We start from the raw sequence: 24,571 nt of genomic DNA, 5'->3' as shown, positions 1-24,571 counted from the left end.
TGAGTTGTTCGTTATCTGGCTAGTAACTTCGCCCTAAACGCTTCTGTGAATATGTCTACGATCTTTTTCAAAACCTGTATTGATCCCACCTGAATCCGTAGATGTTATTGCCCATTAAATTGCTGGCGAAAGTAATGCTACAGTCCAGCTGTAGTCTGTCCCACTTTCTTGTTTGTAGTTGGCAGAGAGGAGCTTCACGATCGATTTTGTCCGCTGCCAAATCGAACAGCCCCTTCCCCGCCGACGCTACCGACACAAAGCTTCTATCTTCCTTTCTGGTACAATTTCCGGGATCTTTTAAATTACTTTCAATGAGAGTGAGTCGATGTGTCATTCTGTTATTGTTGTGTTAGCTCAGGATATAAGGGCTCTTATGAGAATGGTTATGAACCTACGGGTTCCATAAAATGTTGGAATATTTTTACTAGCTGAGCTACCTTCTCGGGTACAACTCCGCTCCATAGAATTAGTTTGATCAAAAACAGGAGTGATTAGAAAGAAAATTTTGAGAGCAACTTTTGTGTTCTATTTAGTAATTAATTTGTTCTTTGTTTTTCAGTCCCGGGAAGCGGTTGGGGTCTAATGCCTTAGCAAGGTAAGCAGCAAGTCACGCTATGCTGTATAGGCCTATAGTTTGTCTACTTTAGGTATGACTCTGTTATGCGCATTTAGAGGAGGTGTAGATATGAAGACTGTCTCTCGCCATTGAGACATTCTGCAGTGTACACCTAACAAAATATTATAGGTGAATTGCTATAAGTTTGGACGCGGCCACAGCTGCAGCGTCCGACTTAGGTGTACTAACATCTTCAACCTCTGCGCACGCAAGGTCATGTGTCTTCTTACAGCGATGCAGCTCTGTCCTCTGCGCTGTTATTAAATTGACGCTAGTGCAGTCTGAAATCTTATAAAACAGCACGAGTTTGTAATTTTTTGTAGCGTAATACTTACTGTTTTGGAGGTTCTGAGCACCCGTATCTTCTCATTTTGTTTACACTCGGCGCATAAAGTGAAGGCATAACGGAGAGGTGGATCTCGTCCGAAGTTTTTATAGATGCTGTAAGTTCATTAATGTGTTCACAATAGCCCGCTGGCTTCTGCCCTAAGCCCTCACCTTCATATCATATTTATTTTAAGACCCATCTTACCTCCAGGTGATCTCTTCCTTTCAGATATTCCGGTCAAAATTTTGTATGAATTTTATCAATCCATGCCTGCTGCATGCCCCGCTCGTCTCATTCTCCTTTGTTTTGACCAGAGTACAAATTACGAAGCGTCTTTGTTTTTGGAATTGAAATTTCATTTCGTAGGGATTGTGAAATGCCTGTTGAAATATTGACACGAGGATCTCGTTGCAACTTTCGGACGTCCCAAGATTATCACAGACGCCTGGTGGTTATGCAGTGAGGAGCCCGCTGTACGGTGGAGACGGAGAAGTTGCCTGGTAGTCACGGCGATATGTATTTCGTTCTTCGAATCTGACGGCACACAACTCCTGTGCTATTCAAGTCCCCTGTATTATATGTGTGTTCGTATAAACAGTTCCCATTTGTTTGCTTGTACATCCTTATGCTTTTCATTTATCTTTTTCTGTATTTCCTTCAGTAGCATTACGAATGTGCCCCATTATCTGTGCCTTTCTGCCCGCTGTTAGCGCAGTTAACCGAGGATTTTCTGTATTCGTACAGTCCCATTGTCCATGTCTGTCGGCCGCTGTTTTCCAAAGTTTTTCAGAATTTAATTTTGTTACGTTTTTGTGTGTTTCATTATCAATATCATTTCGCCCCTTTTCAACACGGTTCATCTAAGCTTTCTGTATTTGATACTATTACGTCATGAATGTTACACCACCTCTTAAAACTCTTGACCGAGGGTTTTCTGTATCTGTTTGTCTCATTATTCGTACCCTTTTGTCCCCGGTTGTAATTGATATCAGCGTCTTCTGTGTTTGATACAGAGGCAGTCTGAGCCTTATTTGTATGTTTCAGTCAGCTGTACCGGAGTTCCAGCTTCAATTCTTCTGGACGAAGTTCCACTTGCGACACGGCAGAGGACATGTACTCTGACGTCTCGTTGGAAGAGGACGTGCTTGACCTCAATCACAAGGTTAGTTGACAGTAATTCAGTGTACAGCCAGGACAGGCAGCGTGTCGCCGGAAAACATTCCATTGTCCTGCAGTGTCTCTGTGGTAAGCCAAAGACGGCATCGGCTCGCGGCTTACGATTGTGCGGATCGATTGAGCGTCCTAGAACATCACTTTTATGCCTTGCCTTGAGCTTCGCACCTGGAATAACATGACTTCATGCCTTGTTTGACGGTAGTGTTGGATGTAAATATGTCTTGTACAGGCAGAGATGGATCCAGTCTGCATGCGTGTCTTTTTTCCACCGTGTATGTTAAATATCGTCGCCTACCAGAAAAGAAAGCCAGTACGATTTCGGAAGTTTTCCAACACTTCGTTCAGGATCTCAGCCAACAGATGGCTCGGTAATATAATTTTCTCAATTTTGAGGCGCCACGAGGTGTTGTGAGGACAACGATATGCTTGTCATCGCAACCTTGGTGATTTAATATCCCGTAACAATACTTGGAACAATATAAATTACGAAGCTTCTGTTATGTAATTGTGCTTATTTCCTTGTTTTGTTGAACCATTATCCTTCGCATTCTGTTCTCATGCATCTTCAATCTTTATTGAATCTTGGCCTGAAAACAAGCGAGAACTTGACGTGGGAATATTAAGTCCTCCCGCTGTGCATTTCTGTTGTTCGAGAACAAAGATAATGTTACGTCACAACACTCATCCAAGACTTATAATGTCACAGATATTAACCCTGCTTGTTTAAAGTTAGACCCTAATTAGCTATTCCCATTCTTATGCAACCAATTATGAATGTGGAATGATAAGTTGCAAGCGTCCGGTGGAATGTCCAAACGCAAGCGTGTGATATAGCTTTTTTGCATAATTCTATTGTAATCTGATTCTCCTGCTTCATTCATGTTGTAGCCATGTACGTCGCAGATATTATTCTGTGTGAAGGTCACGTATTTGAGTTCTTTCATACTTCGTGCACTCCATTCGCATTTATGTTCACTTCTTGCTGATAATCTAGTTTTCCACCCAAACTCCCCAAAGTCCGTTCCTGTCATGGCTTTCAAGTAAAACATAAAATCTGGACGGAATTGGTAACATAACTCAATTCTAGTTGTTTCATATGTATAATCTGTTTTTGCAAAGAAACCTCAGATTATGCGGTTCGAAAACGTCTTTCAGATTGTTAATAAACACCGTAGACCTGTCGAAAAATGTTTCAAATATGAATTGTAGATGAGATCTGCTTCGTGTATTATAGAAGTTTTACTGAATGATAAACCGTGGTAAAATAAAGAATAAAGTGCGATGTAAGTTTCATGTAGAACATGGTTTGTGTCTGACACGAACAGAAATTTGCCTAGACATTTTGGGTAGTAGATCCTCCAGTTATTGAAATCCTTCAAGTAATTTCGGCGATTAAGCTTGGGGTTGGACTGGCGAGCAGACACGTTCTCCGCGTTGTGTTCATAGAAACTTTACGACGAACTACACGACAAACGCGTTTTCCTTTCATTCTGTAATTTCTTCTCTGGTTCCTTTTATAATTCATAAAATAAACACAATTTGTTGTTTCTGTACTTCCATGGTAAAATATATTTTCCATGGTTGAAACCTCATAATTTACTGGTTTCCGCTGTCTAGAGGTGGCAGGAGAGCGTATTTCCTTTGCTGTATCAAAGTCAGGAGAATTCTGAGCAGACGGCTGACGTATCTCTTCGTAGCATGCGAAGTATTAATCGGTGAAAATAAAACTTCAAATCTGCCGTCAGGTTAGATCAAGACATATCGCAGTCCACAGGCCTAGGTCAACTTCTCTACTTCAAACCACGCACCAGTCAAAGGTTCTTCCGCCTGAATGGTAACAGGTTCAGCTGGCCCTCTAAATTGCATCCAACTAATCAATAGACGTAATTGTGTTGAGCAGCTGATTGGTCGAGGCGAGGTTGACATACACGTCCTGCCAGTCCACGAAACCGTTTCACGTTGGAATGTCAGTGCCTATTTGACATACAACATTGTTTCATAGTTTGTAATTCTGTTGGTAACTGATTTAGACGAAATATTTCTTACGACATTTACATATCCTTTACCAATTCTGATCCCGAACAAATCCATTAACGCGGAGTTTCCGCTTACGGTCGTTGTTGAATTGAAAATAGTACTCGACTGGAAATCAGGCAGTTCTGGAAAGAGCTAATTATGATAATTTTTCTTCAGTTGCTTTAGTTTGTATGGCGAGCCTAGCAAGACTAGGATTTCAGTTTCTAGGCACTTGGATAGTCTGGGATTAAATGAAGTTTTTTTTATTACCCTGTGAATATTGTTAAACTTTGTGGCGGCAGATTTATAATAATGAATTTAGAGTAGCTTACGACAAATAAGCCTTACGAGATTGATCCTGGAGTTGTTTAATGAAAGTAGATTATCGGCATTTTTACTATTCTGCATATATTATTGGTCTTGATACTCATTTACCTATTTATTGTCAGTGAACATCTTATAGCCAGACAATTAAATATTATGTATCTTCATATCATTACATTTGTAATCGCGCATGTAAAGTTTGTAGAACTGTACACGTATATTGCAGTCCTAGGCGTATCAACATTAGGCCATTACTTGCCAACATCTGTAATGTACGGCAGCGCGGCCGAATAAACTGCTGTTCACCAGCAAGAAAAAGGTGGCGCTGGGACAGGCTTTTCTCAGGGCACTTAATTATTTTCCTGTCAGTATAATCCCGCTTCTCCATATTCACTCATGTAAGATGGACATGGGCTCAGTAGAGGCCGCATTCTGCACACGCCATCTTCACAGTAACTGACCAAATAACGAACTAACTAGAAACAAAGGAATGGAACAATCGCCTTCTTGAGAAGCTGATAAGGACACTTCCCGCCCTTTGTGTAACCGGAAGGTTCATTACCGTGGTCACAAGATCCCAGCACCGGTCCCTGCCCTGTGCCAAATCGCAGGAACGCAACCTCAGTTGACCTACGAGAAAGTGGACGTTAGACAAACCTCCGTCTCCCGGGTAAGATTAAAATCCGAGCACAGTGTGACTCCGCTTTAAACGGCGCTGCTATTGGACCAGCGATTACATTTATTGGAACAAATCCAGTGGTGATGGCCTAGAATTTCCTGGGGGGGGGGGGGGGGGGGGGGGGGGGGCTAGAAACATGACGATTAAGTCTATGTCTGAGAAAGAACCAATTTAATGTTCTTAATATAACTTGGATCTCAAGCTTCGTACACACGAGCACCATGAGTTTTAATCACGCTTCGAACGCTGGTACGCCTCCGTTTTGAGCATTATTCTGTGTACGTGGAGACCTTACTATGATGGTTTTGTCCGTCATGGGGAAAAAATTTGCCTTTTTAATAATAACTGAAAACTTGCATGACGAAAGGTTACCAACTTCAGCGAATCGGGCCGTAACACTAAGGCGAGGCAGAAATAGAACAGACAAGGGAAGGAGGTGTAGGATCAGAAGAGGAAGTGGCCGAGGAGAACGTACAGGAGCAGCAGAGGGTGATACAAGCTGATGCAGGGGAAGAGAATTACTTTGTGTACTTTGGCTACAGAAACAGGCAAGGTAGGGAAGGGATTGACTAGGAGCTGGCTGCAGATGGGAGTGCCGTGTTAACAAGCGAAACAGCTGGCGGAAGGGCGGGAGCAGCGGCAGTGAATTAATTGAAGCTGTGCCAGACCTGACTGGCGCAACAGACGCCAGTGTAAGGTCGAGCAGATGACAAAACCCGTTTCACTCTCGTTTGCCTGCTTCGGAGTAAATGGGATCTGCAGAGAGTAGAAGTGACCGCGACATTTGGATCCTACGCAAAATGACCGCATCTTTGTTTCACAAAATACTTAACCGATATCATTTAAGACTGGTATGTGCGGTGTACAGCAAACAGGTGTATGAAGTTTCATTTTAGCGCATGATGGCGAATTATGCCGGAGAGCGAGTCCCTGGTACCCACTGGATAGGGGGCGAATGAACGGTAGAGCCTTTGTTAACGCGGAGAGCAATTAATAACCTGTTGGGAATCGAATCCAGTTGTCTGGCCCATATCTTTCTTACTGTACTGACAGAGCTACCCTGGTTGTTTGCAATACACGTGTATCTGCTGTTGCTTAGCTCTGTCAGCGATATTATTTCTGTCTGCGTAATTTTTATGAACGCAACTGGCCGTTCTGAAGCACGGTAGCTGTTATCTGCTTCCCGTTGGGTGAATTTGTCAGATTCCACCACACTTAATACTTTCTTATAATTTTAAATTAGATGCCGAGATATGTCTGTAACATGGACTCGGTCATACACCTGTAACTTCATGGGGGACATCTTTTTATGCCCGATATATTAGTCAGTCGGTTCACCATTCATCTTGTGAAAATCGGAGTTGGTTTTGATGACACGGTGTAGTTTCTGATGCTGGTATCCGCGCGTGCTCGGTTCGACTGCACACTGGGATCACGGATTCGAATACTGATGGGAATGCAGGTGAATGGTCGTATTTTTTCTGTGATTACTGGGAAGGTAACAGGTTCATTCATCCATCTAAAAGGTAACCGGATGTCTGAATAGGATATTGGGTACAACACCTTCAAACCAAGAGGGGTGACTGCTTTTGGATTGGCTGTGACGCCGAAGAAGGGGAAGGGAGAAAGAGAGAAAAGGAAAGATAAGTGAAAAGTATGAGACGAACAGATACAAAAAATGGGAACAATGAAAACGGAAAGAGGAAAGAAGTAGGCCAAGGAGAAACATTTGGGAATCATTCCCTTCAAAATGACGTGAAGCGTGTTAACCTATTTATCAAGAACTAGAAAACCAACAGTTCAGTTGCATTCGTGTGAAGATTTAGAACGGGTTATGAAGGTAGCGGTCGATAGCTAATTCCGGATAATGAAGCTTTCGTCCTTGAACAGCCAGGACGTCCTAAAACCAAGCCGTGCTGATAACCGCTGTCCTTGCGGGGTTGCCTCGAAGCCTTGACCACAGCGTGTGTGGTGACGTGGTGATAAGACGTTTGATTGCCAGAAGCTTTACGCGTGGCCGTGTAAAAAAATGTTTATGGAACGGACCTGCACGAAGCTTGAACATGCCGTTATTGGAGGGGTTTCCGGCCACAATAGCACGAGTTACAATGAAAACTAAAATTAATATGCCTCCATTTTGTGAATTCTGACGCCGCACATTCTTCTACGTTGTACAGGAACATACCGTCCCCATCCTTTCTTCATTCTTTGCTCTTTTAGATTCTGTTCCTACCGAGAATTCGGACTCGTCTTTCTCCGAAACATTGGTAACTACTTACGAGACTATACAGTCACAACCGTGACATTATCAGATCTCAAAAAAGCCTACTGTCTGCTTTGATAGTGAAATTTATCATATATTTTAAAAACCTTGTGTTTGGTTCTTTTCTCGGGGGTAAAGTGGCTGGGCGTGAAGCTAACCATTCACCAGCATCTTGTGTGGAGTTAAGAATGGGTCGACCTGTGCTTCCACTCCCACATTCGTCTGCCTGGCGCGGTGCTAAATTAGCACAAGGGACAAATACTTTTACCTGCAGACGGTATTAGAAATTCACCGATTCACGCGTGCGACGAAAACGAAAGTTCGCCTATTTTACTTTCCTGGCGCAACTTTATGTAATGCAAAATGTACAGCAGTGCCGTGCCGTATGAACAATTCAGACGTGGACTAACAACTCTTTACATGAAGTTGAATTTCATGCCAGAAGGTCCATCTGAATGTGCCTTAATAAGGAAAAGACTTGGATAAATTTATGAGTGATGATGTGGCATTGCTGCACTGGGAAGTTTAAAGGAGTCCGATGGTAGGGCGAGTCCCCTCTGCAGTTGAAGGGCAGTCGAGGGGACCAACAGGAAGACAGTGGTTACTTGTGAAGCCACTCCCACTGATAAAACCCAAGTACGCAGACGGACAGTGTCTTCGTGGTGCATTTAATGAAGAGAACGAAAACACATGAAGAGATTCCGTGCCGATATCAGGTGTTTGGTTACTTCACCGAAGTTACTCTTACTGCATTGCACGCAGATCCTAGCGTGTGTTCCAGTAACAAGATCAAGTTCGCGATGTGTTTCGGCGGAAAATGCTTGTCATTGAAGTGTTTCGGTGTGGGGGCCAAATGTTAAGTCAGAAAGGCACGTGTATTTTTTTAGTGGTTTAATTGGCAAGAACCGATTTGTGTTCACAGGTGATTAGCTACGTTGGTAAGCTGGAATGATTTGTACTAACGATTAGCCCACACTGCTTGAAGCACGATGGTAACTATATGTACCACATGTTTTATCATTCAGTAATTCTGAATTCTGCCCAGAAAGTTTATTTGTGGGTTATTATAATTCTCAAAGTGAAGTGCGAGTATTCCCTAGCAACACAAATTACTTGATGTTTGTAACGGAGACGCGTTATGTTTTCTTTGAGGTAGGAACTGAACTTTTAAATATTACTTACCTGTATGTTCGTGCTTCACGGGATTACAAAAGAACAGAGCTGAGTTCTCCAGTGTTTGCCAAATGAGTTAAAAATGCTCCTTCGAGTTTTCACTAGGTTTCCTGGGAAATCCCTGCTACTTTTCCTAGTGTTTTCCCGTGACAAACCGAATCTGCCCTTCTTATGAAGTGTGATTAACACAGACGTACGCAAACAGTAACAAGAATTTCCGTGTCGATATATTTTGTAATAATCCGACACCGATCAAGTTGTCTAAAGCGGTGCCATATGAATCGCATTCGGGAGGTACCCGTTTCGAATCTTAGCGGGATCTACGAGGATCCTGAGGTTTGTCGTACTTTGTCAGCCCTTCCATAATAATATCGTCGTTCGGTCCTTTTTCAGGGCTGAATACAATATTATGCGTGCAGTTGATGTTAACACAAAGTGAAAAGATAGATTGATTCTTTGTTTATTCAATGACACTTTCTTACCTGCATTATTGTGTAGCGTCGAATGGTAAGGTAATTGTGAATGATGAGTAATAAAGGATTTATAACGTAGCGGACGACTTGTTACGATATTCAAACCGAGCCGAGATTTGAACCCCGCACCCCCAGAGTACACAGCAGAGTTGTCCCCATTAACACCAATCCGTTTGGTTAAAAAATACATGGAATTTGTTCGGTACGGAATTTCGCCATCTCGCGTTCAGTGCTCGGATTGGAGGTCAACTATGTGACTAAATCATTTGTGGTTTTACCCAGTTCTTTATTCCATAGTCTGTTGTAAAACGTTGATAAACAAAGAATCGATCGATTTGTTACAGTGATTGTGCCTTAAATTCACTGATTTCGTGAATCAGATAAGGTTTCTGTAGCGAAAGGCTTCGTAAAGGCGGAAGCTATGCGGATTCTGTAATTTTCCGCCCTTGCTCTACCCACGAGACTATTGTACTCAGTGTGCTAACCCACGCTGCACTTTGGTCCCTCAGATGTAGCAAGAAGGTGGGACCTGTCCTTGAATAATTGATTTCGCCTATGAAGCTCTTTAAAGAGACTAAGGAGACAGCTGGCTGCGAAGTTGGGTGAAAATTGGGGCATTAGTGTATATAACACAGCATTTGCTGTCCTGGTTCGGATGTATTGCTCAATCTTATATTAAAATGAAGAAACTTCCTTCAGGGGAGGGATATTTCAAATAAGATTTGAGGTTCTCGCGGCGGTGAAGACGTCAATGTTGGTCGTCTGAGTTGTGACGCCGAGTGGCCTTGGACCAGCGTTTCGGAAACCGCCACGGTGGTCTAGCGGTTAGAACGCTGGGCTCGTAATACTGGGGTCCCGGGTTCGATTCCCGGCGGTGCTCAGATTTGGGCAAGGCCGTGGTCTAGGCATCACGGAGTTTTCCTCCGGGGTTTCTCCGTGGCATCCCAACAATTACTCCACTTTCATCATCTCGCAAAAAGGGGGTCACAGCAGGAGCGTTAAATCGAACCCATGTACTGATGGGTCGTGAATCCTGCTAACCACCAATGCACACCATGCTGAACGGTGTGTACTGGACACGGGAAAAAAAGCGTTTCGGAGAAGTTGTAGACAGTGTGTTTGTCGAAAACTTCTGTATCTGCCTGCAAGACCACACGGCACTTCAACCCAGAAAACTAACATCGACAAAGAAGTTCAGTTGGTACAAAATTGTTACTTTTTCCTCAGAAGACATTCAGTGTATGACCTCTTATTTTGGACGTTGTATGTACTACATATATTTTCACTACACGCCTTGACGTTTCACAAAATCTGTTGGTTGAATCATCAGATAAGTCTACATACAAACCCCTCCTAAGTATAACAGCTGAGTGTGTCGTAACTTCCAGCTGCCAAGCCATCAACACAGCAGACACAGTGACGGTTTGTTTGTGATTGTGAACAGTCGCTCACTTGGCATATGGCTTCTTGAGGTTTTTATTGATTCTCCGGTGTCAGTCGCATTTGCCCGGAAAAAATTCGTGTCCGAGTTTTAAAACGTTCATTTTAAGAAGTGGAAATGCTGGCATGTTTGCTGTTACTGCCTGTAAATTTTAATTTCGTGAATGCAGACTTTTGAAGCTCCGAGAAACAGCGTGAAGCAGGCGGTGACGACAAGCAAAGACCTTCAGAATAGATTTTGATAAGACTCGGCACTCTTTCACTTGCTATCTCAAAATACATAGGAAATCAAAAGAGTGTTTAAGTTTTCTCTGCATATTTTGTTTGATTTTTTTTCGCTCCGATAAATATTTAGTGAACTACGCTTAAGATGCGTGTCTTAACGCATGTAATTTTGTTTTTGAAAATTGTTTATTATTCAAGGCCGATTTCAACCAGAGATGTAATGTCAACAAATTTTCGTAAACTAATTTAATGGAATAACAACTTTTTCAATGGTTTCTTCTGGTAAAAACTGAACGTCAACGACAATGCACAAAAATTCTGCTAGACAAGTAGCCTATTTGCAGGAAGAAAATTTGTTCTTCAGCTTTTGACAGTGCAATACACAAAACTTCAAGGATCATACTTCTTGCTTTAGTTCCTACTGGGCAACCCCAGTAGTTTGAAGCAGCAATTCAGTCGTGTTTACATATCAAATATTTTATTTTAAATATTTACTTTTCGCACGGTAAATACGTCGCTGTTAACTTGTTACAGCTTTGCCAAGTTGCCGCGTAACCCTTTAAAAGTCAGTGTTAAGTATATGTACCACCTGCTTTAGGTTTTACACATTCTTAACCTCGACCCCAGACAACTACACTCTTCGACAGCTTCACTCCCAGTACCCAGTACCTAGGAAGCTCTTTGGGTACGGACGTACTGTCATGTAACTCGTAGCCAGACACTTTCACTGTCTTCATCCATCCCAGCTCATATCAGAAGATTAAACGTCATAGAAGATTTGGTACTGAAATGAAAGCAGTTGGTGTATCATACACGCGTAACAAACATACCTTACTCATTTATATGTGCCGTATATATTTAAATATTCAAAACAGATAGAAAATATAATTTGAAGTAACTTTTGTGTCTACTGATGTCACTTTTACGTCTGTATTAACCATTACGAAGCCGAAGCTCGTCGAAATAATATTTAAATATTCAGTCCCTACCGCAAAGAAAACACAACGGACATCCATATCAGAGATTAATCGGGAATTAATTTTTAAGGATTTTTTTTTATTCTGGTAATTATAGGAAACCCATAAATATACTCTGGACAAAATGCAGAGTTGCTGATTGTTTCAGAACTTCATGGCATAGTGCTCAGTAAGATAGTTTAAACTTCCAAATAAAACTTGGCCCTTGGATTGATCCGGGGTAACTCAGTCAGAAATATGGCACGTGAGTGTTCCTGGACTGGCTGGACAACTGGGGTTCGATTCACGGTAGAGACAGAAATTTTATCTTGTAAACGTGTGTAAAATGGTTCATTCCAAGTGAAAGACGTAATAATGAGCGGATAGTGAAGGCGCCAATGGGTCGCGATGTGGCGGCGGACTAGGAAGTTTTTTAACTTTGTGAGTTTATTTCATCTCTACAAATAGCTCCGCGGCGACCCGGGAGAGAGCAAATAAAACGCCAAGTAACCATCGTTGCGCCTGTTCCTGGCGCGAACGGGGTTCATTCGAGTGAGATCTCAGCAACGCGGAGGGTGGTTGAGTAATAGGGAAATTGTCGTTTAAAAACTTCCCTTCTGAGTTCCCATGCTGCTTTATTAAGTGACATTGATATGTGAGATCGCGTAAAGGAGGAATATGAGGGTAGTTCCGTAGGAAAAGTGCGAACCAAAGCAGATAGGAGTGTAGCAGTTGTAAATCTAGAATCAGAGAACTTAACACCTAGATGCCTCTTGTCTGGTTTCCAGCGATAAATATGTTTGATATTGAACAGATGAGAAATGCCGAGACGGTTTAGTAGAAAATGTTCAACAGAAATTTAATATTGTGATTACAGAAGCACGAGGGCTCGATGCTGAACAGACTGTGTTCAGAAACGTCTTTTTTATGATTTTTTTACGCGGTCAGATTTATGATCGTAGTTGATGTTCAAAGCAGCAGTAAGAAGTGAGTTTGATAGAAAAAGTATTTTATAACAAATCAGGTATAGAATATTTCGTGTTTCAAACTTATTAATGGTGATTCATATGGACAATAATTGCGTCTTGATAAAATTCTTGGTCGTTTGTGGCAAAATTTATGAACATCCTGGGAAGTTTGTTGCAAGTTTGCTACACGGATATTGATTTTTAGGTTACTTAATAACGCTGTTTCAACTGTGTTTGTTATATAGCTTTGAATCAGGTGCTAAATTGTTTATGATTTTGAGTAGGTTCGGATTTGGGTGGCGATTATCGTGACCTGTTCCAAAGTAGTATTCCATCCGCATCTCCCAGAAAACCTGAAAAACCCACGTAAAAATCTCAGGATACATTTAACTGGCCGAGATTCGAACTGGGTACGTCTGAACACAAGTGCAGAGGAACATGACTGCACAGAGAACGAAGCTGCAGCTTGGATTTGTGTAATTGAGCCAAAATACCGTCAGCTGTTTCTGCAGTATGTCCTGAGTTTTGTGACACAGAAACTGCTAATTGTGTTTGCTAACCAGCGCTGTGATGCGAGTGTCACCCAGTCGTGTGTGCGAAGGACACATGCAGTCTTAAGTAGCAAGGCGGCGTTGTCATCGAAGTGAAGGAAGATCCGTCGAGTCTGTGTTCAGGCGAAGTGGGCGGAAGTGATGCAGTGACGTAGTAGCGAAGATTGTGAATCGTATATAGAACCGCCTGTTAAATGGGTGCAGTAGCGCAGTAGTGTTTTGGTACGACCGAGGATGAGTGCGGAGGATGAAGACGAAGCAGCGATTGAACAAGAGCTTGCGTTGGATCTTTGGGAAGGACAATTCGAATTCGTAGGTGGGGGTTACGGTGGCGATGGTTTAGGGGACGGCGGGGTCTGTGTTCGTGGTGGTGGTGGAGGAGAAGGACCTGTTCACATAATACCTCCGCTGAGACTTGGCAGTAACGGAGCTAAGAAGACAGAAGCCCATTTTTGGTGTGAAGATCTTACGGAACAAGTGAGTCAGAACTTTGCATTTGATAAGTTATTTTAGGCACAACTTTACAGCACACTGAGTCGTTAGCATCCATCCACATGTCCTGATCTACCACAAAATTGCTTGCGAAATTCCTATTGTCTGTGCTTACAGACCCAGGACAGACAATGCGAAAGCAATCTAGCCTAACCTGTCATGGAATTCCGATTCCCAAAATGGTGTAAACTCATTGCATGCTTCACGCAAGAAATGTTAATACAAGTTGTCGGCGGAATAAATTAAAATAGTAAACACGTTTGAAAGGGACTACACGCATTAATTTTCGCCGACTTCTCGGTTTGTGTTCGTATGGATTACAGTTTGTTGTCTCTGCTGTGTATGAAAAGCACAGATTGTGAGAGGCCTGGAGAGAATCAGAGAGATTTATAACTTCATGGAATAAAAACTAGCTACTAGTTTCTATAAGTTAATGCTGTTAGTGTAGGCCTGTGGGGTAAAATCATAATTCCACGAAGGAGAGTGGATTTTTTTGGAAGTCTGTAGTCACGCTGGTCTAGAAATAAACGCAAAGACAATGAGTTATATACTCGTGTTCCTTAACCATAATTCATGACAAGGTCCGCTGATAAATTCGTTTGAGAGTGAGGCTGAGTTCAAGCAAGGGAAGACTAGTACATAAAATGATAGATGAAAATGAGAACACATTAAATTTGGGAAATGCCTTGTACCATCACTTCAGAACTTTTCACCTTCTGTATCCTACCGTAACCTACAGATTAAAACAGTTTAATATACCCGGCTCCAGGACTAACCCAGCCCTCTTTCAAATGACTACCAAGGGTAAAGCGGCCGGAGCATGAGGCTGCCTCTCAGACCCATTTCTAAACTTTTATCTTGACGGATGAGATTACTGCAGTTCTACACGCATGGCACAACCTGGGATTGCGCGTAACATTGTGATTTCAAAACCTGGGAGAGAGATGCCTTTTATTAGACTGACGTTTGGGTGGGAGGATGATAGTGTTAAGGTAAACAGATAAAAGGCGAAGATGTGAACAGAAGTTGTTTGATTACGGAAGTTGCAGGCGTTTGTGGACGCTGAACTACGCTCACTGCAGGAATGTGTCAAATGCACAATGAAATCGCAGAGAACTTGCGAGCGTAGCGAAGATACGTCGCTGTTTGTGTGTCGTAATGAATCGTGTTCAACGTAAAGGACTTGCGTGCGTCAAGTTTTGTAAAAATAAAACGTCCAGGATGGCAAAGGAGTACAAAAATTTGTCTGCTGTTATTGTTAAACTCCTCTTTCAGTTTTTAGTGAAGTATATCTCGAGGGAAAAAAAATCTTGAAGGGGTTTAAGTTAAAATGTCCTCTTATTGAACATTTAAAATGGGAGGGGCCGGGGGGGGGATAGAAAAGAAAGGGCTTATTAAAGAAGGGAAGGAGGAATGACAGTAACACATAAATATCTAGAGAGGAAGAAATAAAGTAGTGGAGAAGGAAGGAGGAAAGCAGAACAGAATGACGAAGCGAGGAGAGAAAGATGATGTATAAACATTCCACAAGAGGTTACGAAGCAGATAATACTATCTGTGTTGGGCTCTTCAGTATAGGATGCTCTAATCGTGCCACTATTTTCCTTTCCTTTTATCTGGTCCAGTTAACGTCCAAGGCTAATTGCAATTACAGCATCGCACTTGTGAGACCGAACTGTCATTGTCTCTCCTTTGCTTTGTGCTCTTTCCTTTCTTTGTTGGTTGCCAGGAATAAATTAAATAATAAAAGAAATTCATGGTTAATTGAGCACCAAATAGAAAGCACAATGAACCGGTAGACCTCCTGTCGGTGCGGAACACCCTCTTGTGGACTTACAATGTGCAGTGTCATTGTGAAGTTGATGTAATTTCAGCTTATCCATTACTTAATTTCGTATCCAGATTCTGGCTGGTCGGAGTACCTTGCACTTTGTTTATGTGTTTTTTTGGAAGTGAGTAATACGAACACGTAATGGAAGATGGTGTCTTTTTATCTGTTAGTTAACCTGTTTAATTTCCCAACTTATACAACTGATTTCTGTTAAATATGGTCTGGCTTACAGTGCGCCGCCAGACAACCGAAAGAGGGGGGATATAAAATCAATGTTTTACTACATGACACAGCAGCAGCATATCATACGTATCATCATCATCTTATTCATCATAATCATCACCTTAATGGTCATCTGGCTGGAGATGGAATCATGAAATAAATGTAATCGCTATCACCCGGCGGACTAACCCACATTTTTTGTCTTTAAATATTCGTATTTCGGAATCGTACGAAGTGAAATTATAGCAGCAATGTTAAATTTTATTTTCGTGTTCTCAGTTTTAATAAAGTATGTATTTGCCCACTATTGGTCCCAGGTCTTGAGTGACGAATCTATTCCAAATTCGAATTTAGCTTATTGTAAATAGGAGTTGTTGTGGACGTTTACGAACCGAGATGAAGTTTGTTGAACACATTTTTAGTATAGAACTTCAGTATAAAATTTCATCGAAATTCTTTGAGTGGTTCCGTAGATGGAACACACTTCCCATCAACTTCATACGAGTGCAAGTCAAATATTTGTGAGGGACTGTTTACAATTCAATCCAGTTTTCGAATCCGGAAGGCGCTTGACAGGGAAATATTTTGATTACAATTTTTTCGCTCTCAAAAAGGAAGTAATCAAGTTATGAAAGGTGTGTCAAACCGCTCCCAGCCAAACATCATCGCATTAGATAAGGAAGGAGTCTCGCATGTATTCACGAGGCAAACGATTAGAACTTGCTGAACATGCTTGTTTGCGCAGTGCCTTCGCCTGGAATTCCAACACCTCCGATGTCTTAACACTGATAATTAAACACTTATTGCGTACAATGGTTTGATTTGCAGGAGGGACAACATTTTTATTTCCGTCGCTGCGTCTACTTTATTTACTTACGTCAAGATCGGCTTCTACGCCTCTGGGTACAGGGGCGGCTGCTTCCGCGGGGGAGAACCGACCGGAGCTTGCAGCTGACTCACAGCTGTCTAGTGCCAGATTTAAGACTGTGTGTATGGAGCTTTACGTTCACTCGTGTACGCCTTCTTGGTGTTTGTTACCTTTACCTAAACCTTTACAGTTTTTTTCCTCAGTGGTGCCCGTCGAAAACGTTGAGAAGACAGGAATCATGATGATAACTCGTTTCCTTTTTTCGGATTTCACACTTTGAGAAGAGCATACGAAGCAGGGGAGAGAAGCGAACATTCTGTGAACACAGCTCTGTATGCATTTCAGTCTCAGAGGTTAGGCGAATGTGGTTGATAGCTTTCTGACTTAATACACGCATTCTGCTATGTATGAGTACCAACAGTGTTTTAATTTTCTGAGAGTCATTTCAGTGCTGTTATTATTTTACTATGAATGTCATGAGGTAATTCAAAATAAGAAACTTGCAACGCGGTATGATATTAGAAATTTTCACGGCCGGGAAGATGTCCATGTTTGGCTTCTGGATTGTAACGCCGTGTGGACTTCTAGGCAGATACCAGTCCTTCGGAGGAACGTTCTGCCTCGTATCCAGGCTTGAATGAGAATTTTAGTTCGGGATCATGAAAGACACTGGACCAAATTAGGATAATGTAGTGGTGGATGTTCAGATATTTGTATTTACTTTCGACTGAGTGTCGTTATGAAAAATACACACGCATTGCAAAATATTTATTTTGGCATATTTGATATGTGGCCTGGCATAAATTGCCTTACGGAAAGAAATGCTGCCAATTTGTACCCATGGCAATTTATGATTCTATTGTGCACGTATGTATAATCGCCTTCCGTTGATAAAAGCTGGAAATTTGTGTGATGTATTCGTAGGATAACGGTGTGATTACTGGAACTACTTTATGCTGTGGTAAAAGACAGTTGCAAGGACTGAGAAAATTCACAAGGCAGTGAGAATGAATGTCTTCATGGGGCCATGTTTGAGGTGGTCATTCGCTGTGACAGTAGAAGAATGGAGTTATCGAACATCCTAGTCGAGTAGTTAGCACTCCAGTTTGGCATTCGAGAGGCCATGGCTCAAATCTCGGCCCGGAAACCGGCATTTAGTAATTTTGCTCTGTTCATCCACGAAAATTCCGGAATTGTAGGCCTGTTCTAAAATTGGCCACGGCCGCTCTCTTTCGCATTCTTCACGTATCATTATTCATTAATCACCCTGTTACTCTACGCTGTATAGGCTGGTGCTATTGACAGCGTCGTTAAACAAACCACAACCACAGTGAAAAGTTTCCTTTAGTTAGGTTTTTAAAATGCGTTCGTTGCAATTTAGAATTCTTTATTGAATTTAAAACTGTATTCCATAGACTATCTTTCTAGGTGTTACTACTATTTATTTTGAACGAAGAACATTTTATGAGCCCGTCCACGTCTCTCTGTCTGTCCGTCTGTGTGTGTCGGGTCCTACAGAACATTATGACAGTGACGTTTGATAGCATTGTTACAAAAATACGCTCGTGCGCGAGCTGGTGGACGGCAAGTCTAAAAGCAGGCAAAGTGTGAACCCTGAAAACGGTAACGTTGATAACCTCCTGGAAGACTGCTGCATGGCGTCATAACCCAGAAGAACATTATCAGCGTGTTCGCCACCGTGTCATAAGCAAAATGGTATGTTTCAAGGAACGTTTGACCGAAGGGTGAATGAACAGGTTCTTCTTAATTTCTGTCTTGGTTATCTTTTAACTCGTGAATGTCGTTATTTTACGTCAGTGCCAGTGACGTAACTGCTGTGAGGATGTTGCAGCTAGGCCGGTGGTAATTGTCAGTGAGTCATGCACTTCCTGTCGCTGTATGCAGGGTGTGCGTTCAAGCTGCATTGATCAGTATTCGTCTCGGATGTTCATTTCACATTCACTCACGTCTGGCAGATGTGAATAAAGACATGAGAGTGTATGGTAAAATGCAGCGAGGAATTTGGAGTTACAGATACTTGAAAAAATTTGAGATAAAAATTGGTTATTGAGTTGGATATAAATGGAATACCTAGAAGACCAATGGAATTAGTAGAGACTCACAGGACAACCGAGACTGAGCTGTATTAAGTAAAAGAACTTGATGGAAGTATGTAATAAGTAGAAAACAAAAACAAAAAAGTGTGGGATGACATGTTTCAAGGATTCTATTTTGTTGATCCACTTCTTAATGCAGATGACAGAAGAAAGTAAGAAATGAGGAAACATTAGAAAAGGACATATACTGTGTAAAGGAATAAGAAAAGGAAATGTGTGATTTTGCACATCTCCATTCTTTTAATTTCGTGATTCAAAAATCCATATCCCCAAGATACTCAACTATGACCAAATCATGTGGCTAACTTTTAAGTCTGATACCAACGTTTTGGATAAAAATCCTGTCAGCCCTGAAAGTGGAGACAGTATGTTTAAGAAAACATTGATATTTCCCCACAAGTCCACACAGTTTTGCTACTCAGAAGACCAGCTTTGGGATCGAAACTGCTGTGAGAACTTTAAATCTCATAACAGCTTATAATTTGTTGCTTCTTAGTATTCAAATTATACATTAACAGAAAACTGTTATTCATGGCACTGATTCCGTTTTGACACTTTCCTCGATTAAATGTATTTCCTTCCAGAAGTACGTCGTATCCAAGATATGATATCCTGTTGTAACTTGTTAAAAGTTTAATATGAAGGGGTAAGTTTAATAAATTCAAAAGGAAAGCAAAGGTCAGTTATCATGTTTATGAAAGTTTGCCATCAGACTCTGTACTAAGCCAGATAAATCAAGTCCACTGGGTGACTTACCTTCTTGTTCCAGGTTCAGATGCTTCAGCAACAAGTCAGTGTGCTGGCAGACAATCAGAACAACACTGACGATCGCTATACTCGTGCCAAACAGGACAGCGCGGCTCTTCAGGCTCGAGTTCACATGTTGGAAGAACAACTGCGAGAATCTGAGCTCCGAGCTGAGGAACGTCTTCAGGAGGAGCAGAAGAGGCATCGAGAACTGGTGGTGCGGATAGAGAGGGAGAAGCAGCTGCAAATAGAGAACTGCAACATTAGGTAAGTCACACGGTGTAATGACATGCTCGGCGTCTCACTCTGAGGGTGTACTTCAGAATGAAGTTTGTACCTGTAAAAGTTGACGTAACAAAATTACACAATTGGGGTTTATAATTTTGTTAAGAACGTGAGTTGTTAGGCTGATTAGTCCTTTGAACCCAAAGCTCAACTAAATAATACTTAGAAATTCACCTCTTATATTAAGACACAATGCAGCTCCGTGAGAAAAAGGCAGAAGTACTGATTATTAAAGAAGGTGATACATATGCGGTAGATCCTGGTTAATTGGGCCATCGGTTAATCGGGGCAGCCGTTTATTTGTGACATCTTAAAGAACGAACCTTTTTAACTCTTTACATGGAACTTCTCATAATTGGGGCAGCCGCTTAATTGGGCCAAAGTGTTCCGGTCCCGATGTGTCCCAATTAACCGGAATCCACTGGGGTTTACACGGCCAAATCAGGAAGGACAAAATTTGAATCATCATGAACTTGTAGGTTACAGACATTGGAATTAGAAGGAGCAAGCCTACGAGAAGAATCTACGAGGCTTCGCTCACAAGTTGAACGGCTACGAGCAGAGAAACAGGCATCTGAAGAGCAAAGAGGAGAGGAAGCAGTGATATTGGCAGCCTTGAGAGAAGAACTGCAGACGCTGCGGGATGTGGAGCGGAGAGCAAAGGATGAGAGGATAGCAAATGCACAGGTTGGCAAGTGTGCTGAGAAGTGCCCTTCAGGAAATAACAGAAATGCTGCAATACACATGATTTTCAAACATGTTATTTGTGATATTGAATTCCTCATTCCAGCAGATGCCTATTTATTGCAAAATAAATATGTTGTCAAGTAAACTAATAAGTAGTACAGATTCAATTTTGCAGAGTCATAATTTGAGAGGGAGGCATACATAATTATTCTTATAAAAACTAATTTTACTCTGATACCAGCTTAAGTGCTTGGTCAGAAATGAGGCCCCCGACTTAGGACCGAGAGTTTGATAATGCACGGCTTGATCAGGACCATTGAGATAGTGTTATGCAAGTATGGGGCTGTGGTGAAATGATGGTGAGCAAGGGAAAATTGAAGAACATGAACTTGTTGTAGGGCCAGTTTGTACACCACAAATCTCACTTGAAGTTTTTTGGGTATGAGCCCGAGTCTCTGTGGTCAGAAGCCAGCATATAATAACCTGATCCTTGGCACAGTAAAGGTTTTCCTTATATCTCTTTAAAATTGCACTGTAATGAAAAATGTTCCGTATAGATATTGTATGTTTTATGTTCTATTTATATTTGTATTTTGTTGTGTCTATCAATTCTCTGTACAAAAGTCTGTTATAAGAAAACTGATCCTTGATTTAAGTTTTGTGTAAGGTGGATGTTGTATTGGACTAATATGGACCGAACTTTAATTTATGTAAAAACTCTGTTTTCCTCTGGGGCTTACCCGGTTTCTCCGTGGCATCCCAAAAATTACTCCATACACACAGGAGAAGGCAACTTCTGTATCACTTGCCTAAAAAACATATATGAACAGGTCCCAGTCTGAGAAAAGGATGGAAGGTTCCTGTTCATAATATGTCGCCAACCTCCTGTAAAGGAGATAGCATAATAAAGAAGAAGAAAAACTGTTTGTAGGTCTATGATACCACATTTCATCAAAATCTGTTAACTGTATAAAATATGAAGATGTATAGACAGGCCTGACCTCCTCATTATGCATTTATTTCTAACATTTCAGGTGGTCGAAGAGTTAAGTTCAGAAATAGAACGACTAAAGGCAGATCAGAGGGGAGCGCACAATCTGGAAGCTCGAAGCCAGTCAGAATTGAATGGGAAACTTCATGATGACCTTACAGCAAGATTAAATGAGCTGCAGATGGAGGTGACTGGTTTACGGCACCAAAACAAAAGTATGTTAATGAGTTGAGTTAAATGTGTCTTGTGCAGTACCTTGGCTAGTTAGATGGCATAGAGTACTGTTTAATTTCTGGAAAAGGAGTATTAATAACAATTTTGTAACAGGATTTCTAAGCAAAATATTTCAATATCAGTTTCATTAAGTTTATGGAAGTTTTTGATGTGTGTGTGTATACACACACAACTTTTTCTGAGGGAAAAGACAGATTGAGGACGCTTGAGAACGGTGCTGAAGAGAATATTTGGACATAGCTAAGATAAAGTAACAGTAGGATGAAGAGAACAGAATGAGAATTCACTGTAACTCTATATGTGCCATACAACAAATTTTGTGAAATGTAAGATGCTTCTGAAAATGCCTTTTGTTAATAGCATAATCCATTTTTTGTTCTAGAAGTGAAACTCTTGATGTCTTCCAACTGAATGTTTTATAAGTAAGGAGTTGCTCTTATCTGTCATTTCAAGAATTTATACTACTGTGTCTAGAATTAAACTGCATGTAACAGTTCATAACATTCAGCAAGGGATGGAAAATGTGTTTACAGTTGTAAATAATGCTAACTTTATCTTTAATCAACATAATACTACGGTACACAGTTGGTCACAGCAAAGTTAATAATCACTTTACCTTTATTGTCAAATTTGGATTAACTATTAATTTTAGAAGTAGCATTTTGCTTAATTAATCTGTTTTTTGTATCCATTGTAATGCTAATTTTGGTAAATAATTCAGATCTTCAAGAGACAAATGAAGAACTACAGGCACAGATGCTGACGCGGAGTTTGGAAGAAGGTCGCAACTTGCTGACTGGTGTTGGCAGTGGGAATAGTTTAGCTGAAGAGCTAGAGGCCATGTCTGCGCAGGAGGTAGGTGCATATCACTTGCAGAGTAACAGTGATACTTGGCATAAACGTAGATATCTTAGAATTCCCTTCCACAGCATAATGCTTAGTAATTCTGGTCAAACCTTGATACAGCATCCCTCTGTATATCACAGGAGTGTTTTATCAGCTTTATGGCAAATTAAGCTAATATTGCATGATTTTTTTCCCTTCCCCAATTTTGTATGAAAAATACTCTGAAAGGGTTAAATGGTTCTATGAATTGTACGTCTGTAGAATAATGGAATGAAATGAGTGGTATTTACTTGTGAAATGAAAAGCTCGTACAGAATTTGTTATAAAATGTCGAGGAAAGACATCGTTTTGGGGAATAAAGCGTGGAATGTGCTTGACCAGGAAATTTTCAGGATCGACCATTTTCCATGAAGTTTATAGGATTACAGAAGTTGGTTGTATTCTAATGAACAGTAAAGAATAATTTCAAGCATCTCTTATCTTCCTTTCATCATGTTACTGTTGAAAGTTGCACATTATTGTTTCTGCATAAAACTGTAGAGTCTGTTCACATTTCACTGACCCACAGAGGCATGCAGTGTGCAATTGTTGATGTTGCTTACATCACAAAGACACAAGTGTCTCGTTTCTAGAATCTGCTAGCAATAAACATTAGTATATATTATCTTTTAAGGGTTATCAGAAAGTAATTTTGGTCAAGTATTTTATCTTTTATGGGAATGACACATCATTATGTGACATAAACTGTTTTTTAACTTTGATGCAGACACTGATGTTTTTCTTTGATGAATTGTCATAGACAATGAATGTGCTACATTTATCCTGAAACCAAAGAAGCTAGCAAGCATTGTTGTTGCTTTGTTGATATGTTTGCTTGATTTACTGCCAGCTTTCATCATGTACAATAATGGGTCCATGCTTTATACCTACAATTTTTTTACTTTGAATTTGTTTTTGTTTTTTTTGTTCTGTTTTTACAGTTGAGGGATAATACTCAGGAACAAATCACCCTAGAGAAGGTAGGCTGTTGTAGATCACACTCATATTACAGTGTGTGAAGATGAGTTGAATTACAGGCTTTACTAACAGTGCTCTTGAAATAACCAGTGATTTGTTCCCACTCTTGCATATCCAGTGTTTGTCTTGATGTACTTATTATTGAGATTTTGTTATTACCTGTGCATGCTCAGCTGCATCTTGCACTTTGAGGTTAGTGCCATGCTTTATGGTAGCCTGCGGTCGAATGCTTATACCAATGTTTCATGTGCTTATTTGGTGTGGTGAAGCAGCATGTTCACTGACTCTTAATGTGCTCCTACATTGATGGTTTATGGACTTGTATAATGGTACAGTAGGAGGTGAAACAATCCTGTAAACTGTAGCAACAAAGAATCTGACCCAGCATCCCTCCAGTAAGTCGCTTGAATGGTGTCTTATTAGCACTTGAAGCAAACAAGAAGCAGAATTTTTAGGCCATACTTTTGACACCTTATGATGAAGCCTGGAAAGTATCTGGCAGGTTGAAAATATTACGATGAAATTAAATTTCTGAACCTGTGGAGATAAAAATGTGAACATTTGTGCACTGATACTCGAGAACTTAAGTGTCCAGAGTAGGAAGGGAGAAAACAGAGTGTGGATTGCTGTACAGTCTGTGGTGTGTCAAAGAGAAAATAGTTGAAACCATGTGTTCAAGATTTCAGGAGCTGGAAATACAGTGCTCAAGATGTATTAGTTTTTCTGTGAACAAGGAATTATACTGAATACCAGAAGATTTTTTATGTTAAGAGTCTAGGATTCTACCATCTTCTGACCCATCCATCCATTCTTTTCCCATTTTATTTTACTATGAAAATACATGTCAGTATTTCATCAGTAATTTGCATGCAGTAAACTAATTTTTATTACAGTGCATTTGACTTGACTGTTGTACCAACTTCTGGTGATTGTGTACACTATTTTAATTTTATAGCATGGTTTGTTTTATGCTTTAGCATACAACATTTAAGCTATTGGAATGTGAGTCATGAACATTATCTGATACAAATAGCTAGCAGAAACAA

General features: G+C 40.9%; 1 protein-coding gene across 8 annotated transcripts in view; it reads left to right on the top strand.

Moving 5' to 3' along the window:
• LOC110840673 (rab11 family-interacting protein nuf) overlaps nt 1-24,571 on the top strand; it is a 74,728-nt gene that overhangs the window by 47,980 nt on the left and 2,177 nt on the right. For 7 of the 8 annotated variants that reach the window (XM_087356925.1, XM_087356928.1, XM_087356927.1 and 4 more), the window contains 7 exons: nt 560-595; nt 1,989-2,106; nt 19,488-19,732; nt 20,230-20,437; nt 21,472-21,643; nt 22,384-22,517; nt 23,489-23,527. In XM_087356925.1, the coding sequence (XP_087213051.1) occupies nt 560-595; nt 1,989-2,106; nt 19,488-19,732; nt 20,230-20,437; nt 21,472-21,643; nt 22,384-22,517; nt 23,489-23,527 (952 nt within the window). The remainder of the gene's footprint in view (nt 1-559; nt 596-1,988; nt 2,107-19,487; nt 19,733-20,229; nt 20,438-21,471; nt 21,644-22,383; nt 22,518-23,488; nt 23,528-24,571) is intronic. The other variant, XM_087356926.1, reaches the window with a different exon arrangement.

This window comes from Zootermopsis nevadensis, unplaced genomic scaffold, assembly GCF_977971745.1.
Source record: "Zootermopsis nevadensis isolate Lab colony 2312 unplaced genomic scaffold, Znev_1.0 Znev_ptg000028l, whole genome shotgun sequence".
NCBI lineage: Eukaryota > Metazoa > Arthropoda > Insecta > Blattodea > Termopsidae > Zootermopsis > Zootermopsis nevadensis.
Note: the sequence above shows the minus strand (reverse complement) of the source record. Positions and strands in the feature narration are given on the sequence as shown.